General features: G+C 35.2%; 1 protein-coding gene and 1 long non-coding RNA gene across 6 annotated transcripts; one reads left to right on the top strand and one right to left on the bottom strand.

The window, feature by feature from the left end:
- Positions 1 to 242: 242 nt before the first annotated feature.
- Positions 243 to 3,226, bottom strand: LOC111373581. 3 transcript variants are annotated; one of them, XR_002698958.1, is made up of 7 exons: positions 3,083 to 3,226; positions 2,931 to 2,993; positions 2,728 to 2,799; positions 2,324 to 2,629; positions 1,798 to 1,851; positions 1,518 to 1,643; positions 280 to 878 (listed from the first exon to the last, which is right to left on the bottom strand). It is a non-coding gene; the product is annotated as an uncharacterized LOC111373581 (long non-coding RNA). The 3 variants fall into 3 exon arrangements; XR_002698959.1 differs by lacking the exon at positions 280 to 878 and adding an exon at positions 243 to 269 and having other exon boundaries at positions 2,931 to 3,226; XR_002698957.1 differs by having other exon boundaries at positions 2,931 to 3,226.
- Positions 3,227 to 6,368: 3,142 nt separating this feature from the next.
- LOC111373579 (bax inhibitor 1-like) lies at positions 6,369 to 22,199 on the top strand. 3 transcript variants are annotated; one of them, XM_022996129.1, is made up of 3 exons: positions 6,369 to 6,628; positions 7,357 to 7,503; positions 7,594 to 7,801. In XM_022996129.1, exons 1-3 carry the CDS (start codon positions 6,536 to 6,538, stop codon positions 7,777 to 7,779), a joined length of 426 nt encoding a protein of 141 aa, XP_022851897.1. In that variant the 5' UTR covers positions 6,369 to 6,535; the 3' UTR covers positions 7,780 to 7,801. The 3 variants fall into 3 exon arrangements, with proteins under 3 accessions (XP_022851897.1, XP_022851898.1, XP_022851899.1); XM_022996130.1 differs by lacking the exon at positions 7,594 to 7,801 and adding an exon at positions 22,027 to 22,199 and having other exon boundaries at positions 6,371 to 6,628; XM_022996131.1 differs by lacking the exon at positions 7,594 to 7,801 and adding an exon at positions 19,205 to 21,412 and having other exon boundaries at positions 6,372 to 6,628.
- The last annotated feature ends 543 nt before the right edge of the window (positions 22,200 to 22,742 follow it).

Genomic DNA, 22,742 nt, shown 5'->3' with positions numbered 1-22,742 from the left:
TGATTAAAAAGTAAGAAATTTTTGAAATACGTATATAATTATTTTATAGAAGAATGTGTGATTGAAAATGAGTTTTGAAAAAAAGTATTCTCGAAAAAATGTGGCTCAAATAGGGGTTTAATAAGAATTAGAGCATGTGCCCTAAGTTTAAAAAGTTCACTTACGAGTAAATTTACTTATAAATATCTACGCTTGGCCAATCATGCTCAAATTACGCACAAGCAGTTTTCGAGTTGCTAGAGCAGGGCCGGTCCTGTGGTTTTTGGGGCCTGAGGCGAGCTCCAAAAATTAGGCCCCCCCCCCAAAAATCAACTTAAATGCAAAATTCAACAAAACTTATTGTGTATTATGCAACATATTGCTAACTTAAAACTTAACAGTATAACAACAAAAACATATATTGTACAAAAAAATTATATTATAAAATAACAAAACTAACAACGTTTCAAACAATCATTTAAATAATATTTGTCTTGCTGTTTTAGATGCAAAAACATTAAATCTGAATAATTTAGTTGTTCAACCATTTCTTTCTCTATTAACAACATAGTTAATTCGTTCAATCTTTCTTGTGACATAGTTGATCGGAGGTAAGTTTTGATCAACTTCAATTTGGAAAAACTTCTTTTCACAAAATATCTCAATCATTTCACAATTAACGTTTTCAATATAGTTACTATGTGTTCCTGTGCAATTGATCCTACAATAACCAATCATATAAGCCGACCAGGCCACAATTATATAAGCCGACAAGGCTTCAAACATTTCCAATATATTTAATAACAAGTTAGGTAAGCCATTGCTTACTTGAGAAGCAGAATTTTGACGAGAATGGTGGAATCATGCCGTTGAGAATCCCACCGTTACAATTTACAAGCCTGAAATAAAAATTTAGCATCAACCACCAATACAAAACCAAAATAAAAAAGTGGAAACCAAACCAAACCATAGACAAAATTCATTCCAGTTGATATTGTTCACCTGACTACTGACATATCTCACAAAAACAACAAACATAAAATATCTATGGCACCAACCATGTGCATAAAGTCTTCATACAACATAAGATTGAACAGCAACACCAAGTAAAGGAAAACAACAATCTGAAATGAAAGGTCCAAATTCCAACAGCACCTTGGGGAACAGGGGAAGGGCCTCAAGATTGACAATTTGGTTGCCGCAAGATGACGAAACCGTTTTATACTTGAAATTTGTTATTGCATCAAGACCAATATTTGATTATTTTAAGAGATTAAAGAATTGAGTTAGTGATAGATACATTAATACACGAGGATCCAACTAAGTTCTATACATTAATCTTCTACTTTCTTCTCTCATACAGTCATAAAATCATAATAAGAATTGGTAGCCCATTGGAACAATTAACCCGAACTTGGTGGACAAAAGCACATAGTACATAGAAATATAATTCTCTCAATGTTTCACCAACTTGGTGGAAAATCCATGTAAGACTATTGCGCAGATGACGAATTGGAAAATGAAGACATGTAAATTACCTTTTTATATAATGCCATAAGGTTTGATTCTTCGAAAGGCAGATAGCCAGCCATAAGGACGAAAAGGATAACACCACATGACTAGAGATCTGCCTTAGCTCCATCATAACCTTTATTGTTGATCACCTGGATATTTAGCTAACCAAAAAGAGTGAGAGTGAAGAATTATATAGAAAATATAAATTATAGGATTTGCACCAAAAGCTAATTATATTATATACCTCAAGAATTATTCAAAAAATATAAAGTATAGGATTTGCCCCAAAAGCTAATTATATACCTCATGAGCAACATAATTTGGTGTTCCAAATGTTGTGTGAAGCAACCCATCTTCCTACACGAGCAAATTGAGAATCTAAGCGTGAAAAATCTCGTGCATCTTTAGTTATGTTAATGTTACTATATCGAAAAATAGAAGATTATGATCAACAAAAAGGTACCCTAACTTATTAATTAGGATTAGCCATGTTCTATATGTTTTTGGTCTATATACTTACTTTTGAGGAGCATTCATTGTCGAAATTACTTTTGACAGATTCCAATTGTCAAAATCACAAGCCTTTCGGGACATTAATTGAATAACACAAATACTCTCAAAAGAAAGAAGCTGCAGTGCAAGTTTGCCCTTTTTTAATTAATATGGTTTTGCTCCCTACTTTTATATTCTATGGTAAAATGTACAGAACCTACCAAATAACTTGTACCGATTCTATGTAAAAGTATAAATACCCTTATGCGCCAAAGGAAATAAAAACAGAATGTGGATTACAAAAAAATGACAAGTTTTTGTGCAGTACAATACTAACCCGAACTTGCTGAGGTAGAGCACTCAATCTAAAGTCTAAAACTTTAAGAACTCCATTGGCATCCAGCAACAAATTCTCTGGCTATAAATCATGAAATGAAATTAAAACCGGTCTTTTGTTGTCCCAAAAAATACAACAATTCCAATTTTCTAAAAAAAAAAATGAAGCGAGCAACTAAAAATAAAGTTACATCCTCACCTTCAGGTCTCTGTGGCAGACGCCTCTGCTGTGGCAGTAATCTACTGCATTGATGAGTTGCTGAAAATATTTTCTTGCTTCATCTTCTTTCAGCCTGCCTTTAGTGGCCTAGCCTCAAAAAATGATACCATGTTTGCACGTTGTTCAATTACATCTAATTAGATTATCATACTGGAATCATAAGGCAAAAGCAATCATAAACTTACAATTTTGTCAAAGAGTTCACCTCCAATAACAAATTCCATAACGATATATATCTTCATTTTGCTGGCCATAACCTAGATTATGCCATATTCATCAGGAAACTAAATATACAAGAAATGCATATAAAATCCACATCTCCAGGAACATCCGGCACTATATGCCTAATTATTCCTCGAGAAGTTGGCTAAACAAGTTAAATTCCAACCTCATACATGCGGATGACATTTGGGTGTCTGAATAATTTCATGGTGGAGATTTCGTGCTTAATCTGCAAGTTAAATAACATTAAGATCAATCAGAAATGTTTTAAATATGTCAAAGGTGGGGAAATAAAGAAGCATAAGAACAGAGATACACCTAGGCAACTATGGGAAGTGCCCAAAATAAAAGACATGTGAAACAAAACTTTAAATTTATACCTTCCTACGCCGTAGATATACATTTTGAAAGAAAACAAAATAAAGGAAATAAACACAAACTTATCCTAAAGAAAACAAATATGACAACAATAAGATTCTTATTCATAATTGGGATTCTGAAAGTAATTAAATCAAATATGACAACAATAAGATTCTGAAAGAAAACAAAATAAAGGAAATAAACACAAACTTATCCTAAAACTCAACTTTCTATAGGCTTAGTATAAGAGAGAGAAAAAAAAAATGCAGCAGGACAGGACTTACCGTCACAGAGACTGAGAGCCGGAGAGTGGAGAGGCCGACGACAGGGCCCCCATAACCGCAGTAGTCACCGGGAACTGGGAAGGCCGGCTATAGTGTTCGGTTGCGTGCAGAATAACAATTGCAGCCTCGCAGTCGCAGGGAAGAACAACCAAGGGTTTGCAAAATTTGTAATTGATTTTTTTTCAATTGGAATGTCGAGTGCACAATGGTTATTATTCTTACTCATAATTGGGATTTGGGCCTGATTTTATTTAGAACAGAAGAGGTCCAATTGCCTAAAAAAGGTCCAAAACCTAAACATAAAGAGGCCCAAAACATGATCCTGTACCTGTGTAACTGTGTCATTTCTTCTTTCTCCTTCCTCCGACTTCCATCGGTGCCTGGTGTAAATTCCACCCGGTAGCACTATAAACTCCAGCTGGATCCACCCCTTATTCACAACATCACTCATCAGCCCAAACAAAAGGGCTAAAACATTCATCTTCTTCCTCAGCTTCTCTTCCACAATTTGGCCTATGCAACCTGTAAAAAAAAAAAAAAAAAAAAAAGGGAAATCTTTGGGCAAAAAAATAGGCCCCCTTAGATTGTGGGCCTGAGGCCCTAGCCTCATTTGCCTCATGGCAGGACCGGCTCTGTGCTAGAGTACTTTAACAAGCACATCAATTTGTTTCTATTTTAGCTTATGGTCGTAGGTATTCATGTTTAGTAAGATTTTTCTTCGAACAATAGGGTGATACAAAATGTTGATATATAGGTGTTATCACTTTGTTATAGTCGGAAGCCAAGTCATTCCTGGGGCAACTCGACTTATAATATCCTCAACAAAGGTGGGGACGAACAGTCGAGCACGACTAACAATACTGATATATGCTTAATTTTGTAAAGTACTGATCATACAGAAGAGTAAATAAATTGATAATCGTTCTTACCTTCACTGGACTACTGCGTTACAACTTAGTTATATGGTAGAAGGTTTCAATAAGACTTTGAATCTTTCCTTAGTTAGACTGAACTCTTTTCCAGCTGTCCTTACTAGGATCAAATTAGGATTTTCCATTTAGGTATTAATTTTTTCAATTCATAACTAGAGACCCAATTCAATTCAATCTCAAATTTGAATGTAAAAATCATACACACATACGCACACATGTTTTTTAAGTATTCAATTCAAAAATCAGATTAAAACCTTTTTTTTGTTCAAAGTCAGATTATTATTATTATTATTATTATTATTATTATTATTATTATTATAAAATTAAATTAATCGACATACCCCCATCCACCTCCATCTCACTTCCAAACCATAGATTTTCCCACGTTCTTCTTTCTCTCCCTTCTTTATCTATCTCATTTTCTCTAATAGCAGCATTTATTGCTATCGCTCATTGGCGACGAGCATTGTTGCATGCTGTGCTTAGCGGCAAGAGATGCTAAGGGAGAGGTCACGTGCAGCACACCGCTTTGCTATGCTATTAGCAGCATTGTATTGGTGCGCCTACAAAGGTGGGGCTGCTTCTTACACACTACTGCTTTCTTTTTCATTTGCATTTATAATTTTCTATTTGCATTGGTGCAATCTATTTTATTTTTTCATATCCTCTCTTTTCATCATTTGTTTGTAGTGTTAATGGTTGTAGTGTGGTAGAGGTGGAGGAGATAGTGGATTTGAGGAAGTGGCGGTCGTGATTGTTGATATAGGGGGGTGGTGATGGGAATTTTTTTAATTTTTTTAATTTTTGGGTGGGGATTGTCGTTGTGGTGTAGTAGTAGAGATGAAGGTTTGTTGGTAGTGCAGTGGTAGTGGCAATGGGTGGAGCTGAATCATTGCTGGTGCAAGTAATGGCAATGGTGAAATGGTAATGGTGATGGTGCTAACGATGAAAGTAGTGAGGTGGCGCGATTCGGTTAGTGACAATGCTGGGGTGGGGCTGAGATGGGATAAAGAGTGTTTTTGATCAATTATTTGAGTAATTGTGACCAATAAATTGGTCAATTTGTGATCTATAAATAGTATGTGGCCGATAAAATTGATGAATTGAGACTAATAAATAATATGTTATTTGTGAATGACAAATTGTGACTAAAATTGTAATTGTGAAAATGTGTTTAATTGTGAACAATAAACTTGATAATTTGTGACTATGAAATAAATTGTGATCTATAAAATTTGTGATTTGTGATCTAGAAATAACACGTGTTTTATTAATTTAACCTATAAAATTTGTGATTTGTGACCATGAAATATTGTTTGACTAATTAATTTGATAATTAGTGATTGATAAATAAGTTGTGATCTTTAAGTGCATAACTCTGACAATAAACTGTATAATTATGACCCTTAATGTATTTTTAATTATTTATTTCATTAATAATTTTAATTGTAATCTAATTTTTGAATGTTTAAAACTAATTTTTTAAAAATTAAATAGTAAAAAATAACCACCTTATTTATGTATTATTCCTAATTTGATTTTTCTATTCAATACAACCCAACTCAATCGAGTAAAACTTGAAAACCAACCCAAATTTAGCCCACGTTTGGCCATCATTTTTTCAAATTAGAATTGGTGGAATAATATTTATTTATTTATTTTTGAAAATGACGGGTTAAAAAAAATAAAAATTTCGATTTACATATAATATTATTTTATGAAAGATTATGCGCCTGAAATTAGAAGAGAGAAAAACGAAATTTAATTTAATGGGGCTTAACTTTCCTAATCAATCCAATTAAACTTTAAAACCAATCTATTTTAGATTGGGTTGGTCGATTTTAGCTATTTAGCCCTCGTTTGGCCCTCATTTTCTGAAATAAAAATTTGTGCAATAGTATTTATTTATTTATTTTTAAAAATGAGTGGTTGAAAAAAGAAATTTTTTTTTTCGATTTTTGTATAATATTATTTTATGGTTGTTGACGGTGGGATGAAGAATAATGGAATATAATGGATTGGAAATTAATCGGGCCGGAGGCTTGGTTTGCATTGTCCTGCCCGTCGCCTCGTATAAACCGACCTTCAACACACAAACACATATTACAAGAGAAAAATCACATTGTTGTCAATTGATAGATAAAAAGAAGGTCGACTTTCTCTCAGTTGTGTGACAAACTGAATTAATTCTAAGAATGGACGCATTTGCACGGTTCTTCGACTCGCAATCGGCGTCTGGGAACCGTTGGAGTTACAATTCTTCAGTCGCTCAAACTCATTACAAACAGGTTTTTTCTTATTTTATTTTATTATCAATTTATTTTTTACGTAATAAGTTTGTTTTAATTTACCTTCTTCGGATTCTTGGGAAATTTGAACTTGAATTGGTGTTTTTCTGAAATTTGGTACTTGGAGTCCAATTCTAGAGTCAGGGTATTAACGATCGCATAGTTTTCTGCAATTGGTTGTGCTTTTTTTAATTTTTGTATTGTATTCTCGAAAAGTTTTCAGATTTTATTTAAAGAATTAATTGAATTTAGAGCGACATGAATCCGAATTTCAATACGCGATTGATCAATTAATTTAATATCAAGTCTGAATGTATGGCCTCTAATGAGGGTTTAGCCAATCATATATCGTGTTTAAAGTGAGGGTTAATTTACATGTTGGCAGGCATTTATGGAATTTGAGTTATTGTTTGGAAAATATGGAATTTTATTTTTTTATGCTAGTAGTTTTGCTTTTGGGAATCTTTTTATAGTATTTTCTTTTCATTTTCCGTCTTTTTTACAGAAAAATTACACTTTTTCTCTGAACTGGTCCTTACCTTAGCATTCATTCACTAATTGGAATTTATCTTTTTTTTCCCTATCTTTTCATTTTCCTCTAATCATGTTTGTTTTATATTATTTGATTAATGATTTATTTCTGTTACACTCAGCACTTGCCTTTTAAATTTGTTAAAATTCAAAAAGTTAAACTATGGGGACATATGTATTGGACTGTCTGATTTCAGGTCTCGCTCTCACTGTGCTTTGCTTTAACGGCAGCAGCTGCTGTTGGGGCTTACCTTCATATCCTTTGGAATATCTGGGGATTTCTGACTACCTTAGCATCCGTGTGTAGCATCTTTTGGCTATTCTCTGTGCCTCTTTATGAAGAGGTATTGCTTTCATTGTTAATTGTTTAGTTCGAAGATGTGAACATATAGTCTCGTTTCTATTTTGTTATACATGATCTTGATAATGAATAGGAAAAATGGGTGGCCGCTGGGCCCTGTCAATGGTACTCTCTTTATCCTCTGATTGTATTGTCTGGATTGGGTTGCCCATGGTATGTATCCTCGACCAGTCTGTATGGTCTCCGAGTTTCATTCCGAGTCAGTGGTTTTGTTTTTGTCTTTTTTGATATTATTCTTGTTTTGGGATTTTACGCTTGAAATATGCATTTTTTTTTTACGACGAGGGTGGAACTCAGGTAGACTGGGGCGAAAAAGGAAAGAGGACCACTAGAGGCTTCGTCCCACGCTTTTCGTTTCTATTATGATCGTCTGAATTGGTAGCACCCGGCGAGCATTGGTAGCGCGTGCCAACTCCATCGGCAGTAGATTTTTTTGCCATTTCTTTTTTCTCTAAAAAAGATAGATAGAAAATAGACAAATGAAATGGAAAACAAGCTTGAAGGTTTTTCCTAGTTCCTTCAATCTTGCTCGGCGACTCATTCTCTCGTTTTCTTCTCTTTCTGCTTCATTCAATTTTCCCATTCTTCTCTGGTTTTCTTTTCTTTCTTCACATTTTCTCTTTCTCTCTCATTGGCTGTATGGATAGTTCTAAAATGGTTAGGCAATGTATTGACTAGAAGACTTTTAAATCATTAATAGTGGGCCCAACTATCTTCCTTTATTATGCTAATACCCCAAATCTTTTCATATATAATTACTAACCCATGCATTTTTAAAATTGCAGGATAGCGCACAATAATATCACTAACTTATTTAAATCCTTATTTGACTTTGACTTAATACTTTGTTATTGTCTTCATGAAATTGGAAATTGAAAATTGTTATTTTTAACTTATTGTTGGTGACGTCTATGTTATAACTTGGGTGGTATTTGTTTATATTTTCATATCTGTATGATTTTTACATCTTAATGCATTTATATATTGATTGAAGGATGTTTTAATATTATTTAATTAAATATTAATAAATAATGGTCGTTGACGGTCAACGTTCAACGACCGCCCTAGCTTTAGATTTTGGATCTGCCACTGGTGCGGGTGTGCAAAGTATATGTGTGATCTTCCTTCTTCAAATTCTCTCTCTTTTCCTCTTCTCGTTCCATTTTTTCCTGTCATCTTTTATGATTAATAGTTGTAAGTGAACCATTATTGCAATTAATTTACTAGGTTACTATTTTGTGATTTAACACTGATTGAGTAAGTTTGGAGGTTGAAGATCAACTATTACATTTGGTATTAGAGTAGCAATGCGACTTGGGTATGGCTAAAACTAAGAGTAAACTCTGTAGTATGGACACTTCAAATACAGTAGCATATCGGATACGTGTCGAATATCGACACTCCTCGAAAACTCTGTTATGTTCATTTTTTTCTTTATTAAAAATATTATATATTTTTAACTTAAAATTATTATTAAATAACAAATAAATACTCATATTTAAAAGATTTCGACAATAAAAATTAATAACAAGTGAAAAAATTTAAAGAATTAATCAATGTGTTAAAAGACGTGTCATGTCGGAACTTTATACTCTATATATGAAAATTTTTAATGAATTTAATCAACGTGTAGACGACGTGTAGTGTCAGAATTTTTTTGCAAAATCGAGTGTTAGCGTTTCTGATGTGTTTCATATTGGACGCACGTGTTCGTGTTGGTGCTTCATAGGGAGTAAATCTAATGCGGAACACCTTGAGAAGCTAGACAAAGAAATACCAGAGGTCAAATTAAATGTTGAAGGCAGTCTGCACTAAGCAGGACCGAATGGAGCATTTGATGGGAGAAATGAATAGCAAATACGATCGATATCCATGTTCATCTAGATGACTTGGGGTAAGGTAGACCACAAGGAAAAGCGTGTTGAAGGATATGGTACTCCATCCTCTGGGAAGAAACCATCACTGGGAAATACCCATAGAATTGGGGAGACTAGAGTGAATATTATATTACCCAGCATAGACTTCCCTAGAGATTAGTTGAAGAAAGGCCATATATATTTCCAGATTCATCTAGTGGCTGATGAGTTGAGGGTGGGAATAACTGAGATGTATTTGAAGGGAAAATAGGACATGGTTTCATGGCTTCATCTCCAGCGATACCAATGTTGATTTGGACAAGTTTTCGAGTGAAGTTTGTAGATAGTTCGTTGAAAACACTACTGAGGAAGTGATAGAAGTCTTCAGTAAGCTGAGGCAAATGGGGACCATTATGGAATATCAAGTGCAATTTGAAGAGTTGAAGTCTCAGGTAATGATATCCCTATCCCATTTGCCTGAGTCCTATTACATCTCGATTTTCACCAGTGGCCTGAAAGAGATCAAATCTATGGTTAAAATCATCCAATCCCCAACATTAATTATGGCCTTTGAAATTGCCTCCTTACAAGAAAATACCATCACACCCCAAACAAAGGATCTAAGACCTTCAAATCATTCTCACCTACTAAATGGTGCCATCCAAACACTACACCAAATGAAACCACATCTAAATCCACACCCTATACAGAACCAAATCTCAAAAACCCCCATCAACCCATTTAAATTCAAAGCCAGCACCCCTCGGATATCCAAACCAAAAGGAAGCTTGGATTTGATAAACCTCCAATTAGGTACATTCTTGAACGGTTAAGAAGACTTGTGCACTAGCTGGGAAGAAGTAGCAACAGATTCTGTTAACTAAACTGAATGGCTTGAATAGAATTAGTTAATGGAGGCTTATATAAGCGGACAAGAGGAACCATTATAAGTAGGCAGAATTTTGTTATTGTTAAGGTAGAGTAGTAGAGCCTCTCGAATGCTTTGCAACTTATTGTATTTCCTTTCATTTGGATTGTACTTCCATATATTCCATAATAGAAATTCATCAAGGAATAGCCTAACCACTAACTGAACTTCTGGTTAAGAAAAAGGATGGAACTGGGAGGTTTTGTGTTGATAACAGGCAGCTGAATGCCCTCACAATTAAAGACAAATACCACTGAGTGATGAGCTATTAGATGAATTGAAGGGGATTAGGTGGTTTAACAAAATTGATCTCAGAGCTGGGTACTAGCAAATAAGAGTGGCGGAACAAGACATCTAGAAAATAGCTTTTATGACCTATGATGGCCACTATGAGTTTAGAGTCATGCCATTTGGACTTACAAACACCCTAGCATCTCAGCAAGTTTATATTAGTCTTCTTTGATGATATATTGGTGTATAGTCCAGACCTATGAACTCATTGAGAAAATGTTGCTGTGGTGCTGGGAATCTTAAAACAACACCAGCTTTATGCTAAGGAGAGCAAATGCTCTTTTGGACAACCCAGCATAGAGTTTTTAGGCCATATTGTCTCTTCACGAGGAGTGTTAACAGATACCTTAAAAATAGGGGCAATGTATGTAATATCCCGAATTTTTATTATTAGTCGTTAGATTAAAAATTAGGACTTAAGTGCACTGTTATTAAAGTCTAATGACCTTATTAATTACTAACCAATAGTTTGAGGGCCTAAATGATGAGTTAATTTAGAAGTTAAATGAAATTATATGTAAAATATATATGTAAATATGTCAATTAGCTATGATTGAAGTTTATTATTTGACCACATGCATTATTCACCACATTTTAAGCAAAGTAATTACTTTGACCACATAAACTAAGGTAATTGATTAGACCACATGCATTATTTACACCAAGATTCAAGTCAAGTCAATTGATTTGATCACATAATTAAAGGAATTGATTTGACAACTTTCAAGACATGAACCAATTGTGTTTTTGACCATGTCTAATATTTAGCCATTTCCTTTCAATTTTCCATACAAGGTCCAAGAAGTTACACTATAAATAGGAGTTAAACTCAACATTGGACTATCCTTCACCAATTATTTACACTCTTCCTCTCTATCTCTATCACTTTGTCTCTACAACTTTACTCTTTCTCGTCTTTCTCATATTAAATTTAGTCATACACTTACACAATCACACAATCTGGCACACGGCTCAAGGATCTCCCTTCAACAATCACTTCTTTTATAATCTTTGAATTATCAAGTGAAAGGTAAGTGTAGTAGTACGAATTGTTCTTTCATTATTTAAATTACAGAAATTTATGTTATGAATACGATGATACGAAAATTCTAGCTATGATTATGATAAGGGTCCTATATGTGTAAGTTCAAATGACCGGAGTTTAGTAGCACTGTGAATGGGAATTATAGCCACGAAGTTCGGATTTTAATTCTCGTGTCTCCATATGTATGTTATGATTTTCCATAATTAAATATGAGTTGGAAATTTGTTATTACTCATTTACTAAGATTTATGTCTTAGATGTATATGTTAAATATTTTATACGTAATTAAAAGAGGCGGGTTCGAGGCGATCAGAGGTGGATTGTGCTTGCGTGGTTGAAAATGAATAATGATTTAAGAAGTTAAAAGAATTTTAACGATATTTATTGTATTTTCTTTAAAATTTGTTTTAAACCTTTCACAATCAAAAGATATTTTTTTTTATGAAAGTATTATTTTACGGAACATGTATAATGATTCCAAAGGTAAAAATTTGGGTCGTTACAACATGGTATCAGAGCGGGTCTATGTTCCTGTAGACTTTTTATAAAAAAGAAAAAAAGTATTTAAAGTTTATTATATCACCACCACGCAATGCCACTTTTCAAACTCCGACGTCATCGAATCAGGTAAAAAACATGTAAATGCATTAATATTTAATGTTATGATCATATGATGATGATTATATTATGATCATGTTCATGTTCATGTTCATTATGCTTACATACGTTTAGAACGTGCTAAATTATGAAAAATTAAACATGTTTATACACGATTATATGAATAAATATGTACAAAATTATATTTAAGCAAACTAAAATTTTGGTTTGTGAAAATGTGCTTATTTACGTACAAATTTCCCTTATATGTTCCTTATTATGGAAACTTCCTAAACTCTTAAATACAGTAGATTTATGAATGTTTAAATTTCTAGTCATGAAATGGACAATTTCATGATATTATTATGTAACCTTAGACTATTAAGTACGTTTTGATCTTGGAAAGTCCCTTGAATAAATAATAGTCTAATTAGAAAAGTTATACCTCAAAATATCTTAAATTATTATTATTATTTTTTTTTGCTTATTGTAAGTTTTCTTGGTGTGCATATTCGCAAAACTGAAGGGTTTCGTAAAAAAAGACCTAAACTGTCTAAGGAGAGTTTGGGATTTAAGTGGTCCACATGTGACCCCTTTTCATTTCCTGGAAGCCACTCAGACGAGCTTTATTCAAGCCAATAGAATGAAAACAATATTGCATACTTAATCTAAATTTAAGAAGATTTTCAAACTTCATTCTTCAATAACTTTTTAAGAATTTTCGAATATGAAACATTTATTTTAAGAATCTCTATCTTATGAAACTTCCGTTTTTAGAAACTCTAAACAAAGGAAAATTTTTGGTGAAGTGTCTAATTTGAGAAATTACCATCTTTGAAATTTTCTATTTCAAAAAAAAATAATAATAATAATAATTTGGTGAAGTGTCTAATTTGAGAAGTAGATCTTTGAATTCTTCTATTTCACACAAAAAAAAAAAAAAATTTCATTTAACTTTTTGTTTATCTTATTATATTTTATTAAGGTTATGGCACCTCGAGGTAGAAGAGCGAATAATAATGGCGAACAACCCCACCAATCCCAACTTAGTGGGGTTGACCTACTGTTTGCTCAACAATTTCTAGCTATGAAGAAGATGTTCATCCAAACAGCAGTGCCTCAACAAACACCACCACAAGAACCGACACCATCACAATTGTTGCCACCTTAGTTACAGGCACCAGTAACAACAGGAGTACTATGGCGGTTGTCATAGAACTTCTCAAGAAACAGCATCCTCCAACTTTTGAAGGTGGTTTAGATCCTTTGGAAGCAGAAGATTGGTGGGCAGGTATAGAAAGGATCTTCGATCTCATTGACTATCCAGACTCCAAAAAAGTTACATGCGTAACCTCTCTGCTGAAAAATGGTGCCATGAGCTGGTGGGACTTAATCTCAAGGTCAAGGGCTTGCGGACATATGTGGACATGGAACTCATTCAAGGAGAACTTTTTGAAGAAATTCTACTCGATAAGTGTCCTGAATCAAAAGGAGGCTGAGTTTATTACATTGACTCAGGGCTTGATGTCTCTTACTGAATACGAGCGAAAGTTTAAAGAATTATCCCATTATACCTCACGCTTTGTAGATACGGAGCAGAAGAGGGTGAGACATTTTGAATAGGGTTTAAGGGATGATCTAAGGCAGGCAGTGGTAGTACTTGAACTAGGAACCTACTATGAAGTGTTAGCTAAGGCACAGTTGGCAGATTTCAAGCGTCACACTAGTAGGGAGAACAAGCAGCATGTACAGCCAGAAAAATGCAAGTGGGAGGATTACAAGGGAAAAGGAAAGCAGAATTTCGTAAAGAAATATAAAGGAGACTCAAGTGCAAACAGTTATCAACAGTATCCAGTTTGCGGCAAGTGCCAAAAGAATCATGCTGGAACGTGCCTCATGAGGATAAGTTTATGCTTCAATTGTGGTGAAGCGGGCCATGTGGCAAAAACATGCCCCAAGGGACAGAAACAAAAGCAACAACAGAAGCGTGGGAATCTCCCTAGAGGCCAAGCTAGGGTGTATGCACTAACAGAACAGGAAGAGGACAAGAACCGCAACGTCTTAGCGGGTAACATCCTTAAATCTCGATCCCCTGCTTATACTTTGATTGATTCTGGCTTCACTCATTCTTTTATATCTCCAAAGTTTGTGAACAAACTCAATATGCCTAGTGAACATATAAATACTACCTTAGAAGTTGTTATGCCCTCAGGAGAAGTGTTAGGTACAAACTCTATAGCAAGGACAGCTAGGGTAGAGATTGATGATAAATTCTTAGAAGCAAACTTATATGTTTTGAACATGCAAGAGTTTGAAGTAATTTTGGGAATGGACTGGCTGTCTAAGAATCACGCAAGTATTCTATGTTTTGAATGAGTAGTGGCATTTAACCATCCTGGAGAAATGGAACGTCGTCTTTCTGTAACTAAGAAAAAAACTTTACCTTGTATCATTACGGCATTGAAGGCTAAGAAACTCTTGAAATCAGAAGGCTATAGTGGATTTTTTATGTCAATAGTAGTTAAAGAAGATGAAAAACTGAAAGTGAGTGATGTCAAGGTGGTAAGAGGGTTCCCAGAGGTATTTCCTGGTGATTTGAATAAAATGCTGCCGGAACGGGATGTGGAGTTCACGATTGATCTAGTTCTCGGTTCCACGCCCATTTCTAAGGCTCCTTACAGAATGACATCAAAGGAATTACAGGAACTGAAGGCCAGGAATTGTTGGGAAAAGGGTTCATCCAACCCAACGTTTTACCATGGGGAGCACCAGTGTTGTTTGTCAAAAAGAAGGATGGGACAGTGAGGATGTGTCGACTATTGAGAATTGAATAGAATCACCATTAAAAATAAGTATCCCCTACCTAGAATCGAAGACTTGTTTAATCAACTACGAGGTATCAGAGTATTTTCAAAGATCGACTTAAGCTCGGGATATCACCAGTTGAGGATGAAATCTAGTGATGTCTCAAAGATTGCCTTTAGAACTTGATATGGTCACTATGAGTTTATAGTTATGCCGTTTGGCTTGACAAGTGCTTCTAGAGTTTTCATGGACTTGATGAATCACGTTTTCCATGAATATTGGACCAATTTGTCATTGTATTTATTGATGACATCGTGATCTACTCTCATAGTGAAGAAGAGCACGAAAAACATTTGAGAATTATGCTAGAGATCCTCGGGAAGGAAAAACTTTTTGCAAAATTCAAGAAGTGCGAATTTTGGTTAGAATGAGTGGTCTTTCTTGGTCATGGTCACAGCACAGTGAATAGAGGTGGATCCCAGTAAAGTAGAAGCAATATTGAATTGGTCAAGGCCAACCACTGTGGGAAAAATTCGTAGCTTTTTGGGTTTAGCAGGATACTACAGATGGTTTATTGAGGGATTCTCCAAAGTATCCTGACCATTAACACAATTAACTCATAAAGGTGTAAAGTTTGAATGGTCAGAGAAATCTGAATGCAGTTTTGAGGAGTTAGAGAAGAGGTTAATCAATGCTCTAGTTTTAACCATACCTAGAAAATCGAAAGGTTTTGTAATATACAGTGATGCATCCAAACTGGGTTATTGGATGTGTTTTGATGCAACAAGACAAATTAGTGGCTTATGCATCGAGACAGTTGAAGCCTTATGAGCAAAACTATCCCATACATGACCTAGAACTGGCTGCGGTAGTTCATGCCCTGAAAATTTGGAGGCACTATTTGTATGGAGGGAAGTGTGACATCTATACAGATCATAAAAGCCTCAAGTACATCTTCACCCAAAAGGAGTTGAACATGAAACAGAGAAGATGGCTTGAACTAGTAAAAGATTACGATTGTGGAATTCATTACCACCCAGGAAAGGCAAACGTAGTAGCCGACGCCTTAAGTAGGAAGACAACGGGGCAAGTAGCAATGTTAACAACACGAAAACCTTTATAAAGAGAATTTGAGAGATTAAGTCTCAAAGTGGTTGCTACTCCCCTTTGATTCTATTACTCGAATGGCAGCACTTTCAATTCGACCAACTCTCCATGATCGGATTAAGAGCCATCAAAAAGGTCATCAATCCTTTATGAGTTTATCAAAGTTGAGATTAATACAGAGAAATGGAAAGATTTAGCCATAATTGAAGATAAGGCACTTCATTATCAAGGACGCCTATGTGTACCAGATTTCAAAGAATTGAAAACTTAAATCTTAGAGGAAGCCCACTCTTCTTATTTTGTGCATCCAGGAAGTAAAAAATGTATCGTGACCTAAGAGCTGTATTTTGGTAGAAAAATATGGAGGGGATGCAGCTAAATATGTGGGGAAGTGTATGATATGTCAACAAGTGAAAGATGAACATCAGCGACCATCAGGATTGTTGCAATCGTTGGAAGTTCCAGAATGGAAATGGGAGCGTGTGACGATGGACTTTGTTGTAGGCTTTCTGAAGTCAGTAAAAGGACACGAGGCTATTTGGTTTATTATCGACCATTTATCCAGGTCCGCCCATTTTCTATCTGTTCGCATGACATTTTTCATGGACCAATTTGCACAGTTATATGTTAAAGAAGTAGTGAGACTACATGGTGCCCCAATTTCAATTGTATTTGATAGGGACCTAAGGTTCACATCAAACTTTTGAAGAGTTTACATCGGGCCATGGAAACTAAATTGACCTTTAGGACAACTTTCCACCCTCAAACTGATGGACAATCTAAACAGACAATTCAAACATTAGAAGATATGTTGCGATCGTATGTCCTAGAGTTTGGTAGACATCGGGAAAAGCATCTACCTTTAATTGAGTTTGCATACAACAATAGCTACCATGCCTCTATTGGCATGACACCCTATGAGACTTTTTATGGGAGGAAATGTAGATCGCCTATTCATTGGGATGATGTTGGCGAACGTAAGATCTTGGGCTAGAAATTGTGGAGCAAATAGTACAAGCAATTGAAAATATCAGAGTTAGCATGAAGAAGTCTCAAGATAGACAGAAAAATTATGTAGATAAAAGGAGAAAGGACTTGGAATTTGCGATAGGAGATAAAGTACTTTTAAATGTTACACCCATGAAAGGGGTGCTACGATTTGGTAAGAGGGGTAAGCTCAGTCTAAGAGACATTGGTTCTTTCAAAATTTTAAAGCGGGTTGGAAATGTTGCATACCAGTTAGCCTTACCACCAGAACTTTCCGTTGTACACAATGTCTTTCATGTATCAATGCTCAGAAAGTATGTCCTTGACCTAACTCATGTGGTGAGACATCAATCGTTAGATATTCAGCTGAACCTAAGTTACGAAGAAGCACCAATATACATCATAGCTCAGAAAGTACAGAAGCTTTGCAACAAAGAAATATCGTTGGTTAAAGTGTTATGGCAACATCACTCAGTAGAAGAAGTTAATTGGGAGCGAGAAATGGAAATGCGAGCCAAATACCCACAACTCTTCAAGGAGTTCCAAGGAAAATTTTGCAGACAAAATTTAATTTAAGGGAGGTAGTTTTTAATATCTCGAATTTTTATTATTAGTCATTAGATTAAAAATTAGAACTTAAGTGCGCTATTATTAAAGTCTAATGATCTTATTAGTTACTAACCAATAGTTTGATAGCCTAAGTGACGAGTTAATTTGGAAGTTAAATAAAATTATATGTAAAATATATGTAAATATGTCAATTAGCTACGATTGAAGTTATTATTTGATCACATGCATTATTCATCACATTTTAAGCAAAGTAATTGCTTTGACCACATAAACTAAGGTAATTGATTAGACCACATGCATTATTTACACCAAGATTCAAGTCAAGTGAATTGATTTGATCACATGATTAAATGAATTGATTTGACAACTTTCAAGACATGAACCAATTGTGTTTTGACCATGTCTAACATTTAGCCATTTCCTTTCAATTTTCCATACATGGTCCAAGAACTTACACTATAAATAGGAGTTAAACTCTACATTGGACTATCCTTCACCAATTATTTACTCTCTTCCTCTCTATCTATATCACTTTGTCTTTACACCTTTACTCTTTCTCGTCTTTCTCATATTAAATTTAGTCATACACTTACACAATCACACAATCTGGCACGCGGCTCAAGGATCTCTCTCCAACAATCACTTTTTCTATCATTTTTGAATTATCAAGTGAAAGGTAAGTGTAGTAGTACAAATTGTTCTTTCATTATTTAAATTACAGAAATTTATATTATGAATATGACGATACGAAAATTCTAGATATGATTATGATAAGGGTCTTATATGTGTAAGTTCAAATGACCGGAGTTTAGTAGCGCTACGCACGAGAATTATAGCCACGAAGTTCGGATTTTAATTCTCGTGTCTCCATATGCATGTTATGACTTGCTATAATTAAATATGAGATGAAAATTCGTTATTAGTCATTTACTGAGATTTTTGTCTCACATGTATAAGTTAAATATTTTATACGCAATTAAAAGAGGGGGGTTCGAGGCGATCGGAGGTGGATTGTGCTTTGTGGTTGAAAATGAATAATGATTTAAGTAGTAAACAATTTTTAACTATGTTTATTGTATTTTCTTTAAAATTTGTTTTAAACATTTCACATTCAAAAGATAGTGTTTTTTTTTTTTTTTTTTTAAAATTTTTTTTAAACATTTCACATTCAAAAGATAGTGTTTTTTTTTTTTTTTTATGAAAGTATCATTTTACAGAATATGTATAATGATTCCAAAGGTAAAAATTTGGGTCGTTATAATGTAGGAGTGGCCTAAGCTAGTCAATGTCAAAAACTAGGGGGTTTTTTAGACCTAACTGTGTATTATGGGAGGTTTGCTAGGGGGTATGGAGCGATAGCCAAACTAACTGAACTTTTGAAAAAGGAGAATTTCAATTGGGGGTGAGTCTGCTGAATTGGCTTTTTAGGGATTAACCAGAGATATGAATATTATACCAATGCTGGCCTTACCAGTCTTCTCCATTCCATTCATTGTAGAAACTGATACTTGCTATTGCGGATTGGGAGCGATGTTGATGTAAAATAAGAGACCAATAGCCTATCTAAGCAAAGTGATAAACAGAAGGAACTTGGGTTTATCAATCTATGAGAGAGCTCCTAGCTCTAGTAACAACAGTTGGAAAATGGAGGTACTACTTAGATGGCCAAAATTTTATCATCAAAACAGATCATCAGTCACTGAAATATCTACTTGAGCGAAGGATTACTACTCCTTTGCAACAGAAGTGGCTGTCCGAACTTATGGGGCTCAGCTTTGAGATAAGATATAAGAAAGGATTGAATAATAAAGAAGTAGATGCTCCATGTAAGGGAGAGGAGAAGGGAGTTGAGTGCTTAGCAATAGATGAAGTTACTCCACTGTGCATTGGAGAAGTAACAGTCAGTTACCAAGCGGATAAATAAGCTAAAGGCAAGATTGCTGCTTTGTTACTCAACAACACTGTTGAGCAGGATTATCAATTCTTGAATGGATTGCTCAAATACAAATCTAGAATTTATATTAGTTCATATGGTGAAGTGAGGAGGAAACTGATAGCAGCCATCCATTCATCACAAGAGGAGGGCATTCAGGGGGTACAAGCTAGTATTCACATGGCTAAGCAATATTTTTTTGAGGCCAGGAATGAGCAAAGAAATTAAGCAGGAAGTTCTAGAGTTTGACACGTCAAAGATGTAAAGGGGATCGTGTGGCCTACCCAGGTTTATTACAACCTTTGCCAGAACCACACTATACCTAGAGCCACATCTCTATAGATTTCATCGAGGGACTTCCCACTTCTGGAGCCAAGAATGTCATTGACTCATTGTAATGGTAGTAGACAGATTTACTAAGTTTGCACATTTTATTACAATGATACCCTCCTCCTCAGCTCTTACTATTGCCAAGTTATTCCTATATAACATACATAAGCTGCATGGAATGCCTCAGGGCATTGTTACAGATAGGGACAATATTCACAAATGAGTTTTGACAAAGCTTATTCAAACATCTAGGGGTCAAATTGCAGATAAGTACTGCTTATCACCCACAAATAGATGGGTAAAACAGAACAGTGCTTGGATATGTATCTCAGTTTTATGGTTTATAAACAGCATAAACAATGGAGCAAGTGGATTAGTTTGGTTGAGTGGTGGTAGAATACCACTCTGTATACATCCATCAAAATGACTCCATTTGAAGCATTATATGGTAACAAACCACCACAGTTAGCTCTGTGTCCATACCAACAGACTAACATTGCTGCAGTGGAAGAGTTATTACAGGAAAGGCGTAGAATAGACCAGTTAGTCACAGAAAATCTGGCTCAAGCTGGAGTCTGGACGAAGCAATATGCAGATAGACATGGGAGTGAGAGAGTATTGGGGATTGGGTTTACTTCAAGCTTCACCTTTATGCTTAACAAACTGTAGTTAAAGGATCAACAAGAAGTTATCTGCGAAGTGTAATGGTCCATACCATGTGATAAAAAAATTTTGGATGGTGGCCTATAAACTGGATTTACCAGCCACAGCTTAAATTCATCCTATCTTCCATGTTTCTTTATTGAAGAAAAAAATTAGAGAGAAAGAAGTGCCAATTTTTGAACTCCCAGATCAGAACAAGCACCAGCAGTTTCATGGACAACCTCTGCAGATACTATCTACGAGACTGATTAACAAGAATGGCCTAGCTGTCGCCCAATAGCTAGTTCAATGGGAAGGAACTACACCAGCTGATGCTACCTGGGAGGAATCAGCTTACGTTCAATCCAAATTTCTGGCATTTCAACCTTGGGGACAAGGGTATGCTAAGGGGGAGGGATGTTATGAAGAGAAGGTTGGAACTCAGCTGGACTGGGGAGGAAAACGGAAGAGGAACAGCAGAGGCAACCGTTTTTAACTGAAGCTTGAATTAGAAGAATATGACGTTGTTTGGCTTTAAGTGATGCGGCAATATTTAATTAAAATTATTGATTGTAAAATGGGAAACTCACTTTTCATTTCTTCCCTTACTTTTCATTTCTGTTTTAACCATCTTAATAACATCAGATAGTGGGTGTGCAAAGTGTATGCGCGATTTTCCTTCTTCAGATTCTATTTCTTTCCCTCTTCTCATTCCATTTCTTCATATCTTCTTTTATGATTAATTGCTGTAAGTGAACCATTATTGCAATTAATTTACTAGGTTACTGAATTTCCTTTTGAGTTCTGTGATTTAATACTGATTTGAGTTTGGAGGTTGCGAACAAACCTCACCCATTACATATTTGTTTGCTCAATTTAAGCCTAGCAGCGATTCCCTCCATAGCCACGAGCTTTATGAGTATTTTTATGAATATTTATATTTTCTACTTCCATTATTGTCTTATATAAAAATTAGATATGTTAAACTAAAGGAAAGATTATAATAATTATTTTCTGACTTGTGCATGATAGATTTTCAATTACTAAAAATTTGTATAATCAAACTGGGAAGCAATTCGGTTTAATTTTAAGATTCTCTCATTGTCTCGAGTCGTGGGGATTGCTCTATCCGTGAGGATGTAATTAATATGATAAAGCTATGATCCGTTGTTTTGGCGGTAACTGTTAAGGATAAATTCCACCTTATCTTGCTTATTTTTTTATGGTATCATCTCTATGTCCTTCCTCTTGAGCCCTCATCCTTGGAGGCCAGTCTTGTTTTGTCTTGCCGGATGCATATCTTATTTCCTTTTGTGTTTTTTAACTATTTCGAGATTATTGGAAGCATCAGCCATTCTTTCTCAGTTATGCCCTGTTTATGCTCTCTTCTGATGCATAATTTTTCTTGATTGTAGCATTTTTCATGGTTTGTTCATCTGTGTGGATTATCATCAAATAGAGATTGATAAAGCTAAAGAGAAGAGCTGCTGGAGCCTCTCTGTATCCTTGAGAAATATTCTTCTGCTTCTTTTTCTTCTTTTTCTTCTTCTTCTATCTTCACCTCCACCTCCTCCTCCTCCACCACCTCCTCCTCCTACTCCTACTCCTACTCCTACTCCTCCTCCATTTCCACCTCCTTCTCGTCCTACTCCTACTCCTCCATCTCCTCCTCCATTTCCTTCTTCTTCTTCTTCTTGTTATTGTTCTTGCTCTTGTTCTTGTTCTTCCTTCTCCTCGCTGCTGCTGCTGCTTCTCCTCCTCCTTTTCCTCCTCCCGCTCCTCCTCCTCTCCCCACTCTTCCTCCTGCCTCCTCCTCTTTCTTCTTTGGGGGATTTGGTTGTACTTCTCTTTTTCAATTTGATCGAACTGCTTGAGCATGCTTGGATAAACTTAAAGCTTGTTTGGAAAATAATTTTGGATACACCTGCTTGAGCATTTTTGGCTAAGCTGAAAGCACGTTTACTGGCGTCGTTTGTTAAAGGTTATTTTTTTAATGCTGGAATTTCCCTAATTTGCTTTGGTTTTTGAGAAATGGTGCTCTCTGAAGTGTTCTGTACAACCAACATTTTTCATTGTTGAATAGTAGAGTTCTATTTGTAGTTTAGTTGCCATATGTTCTTGACAACATTGC

This window comes from Olea europaea, unplaced genomic scaffold, assembly GCF_002742605.1.
Source record: "Olea europaea var. sylvestris unplaced genomic scaffold, O_europaea_v1 scaffold1145, whole genome shotgun sequence".
Lineage (NCBI taxonomy): Eukaryota > Viridiplantae > Streptophyta > Magnoliopsida > Lamiales > Oleaceae > Olea > Olea europaea.
Note: the sequence above shows the minus strand (reverse complement) of the source record. Positions and strands in the feature narration are given on the sequence as shown.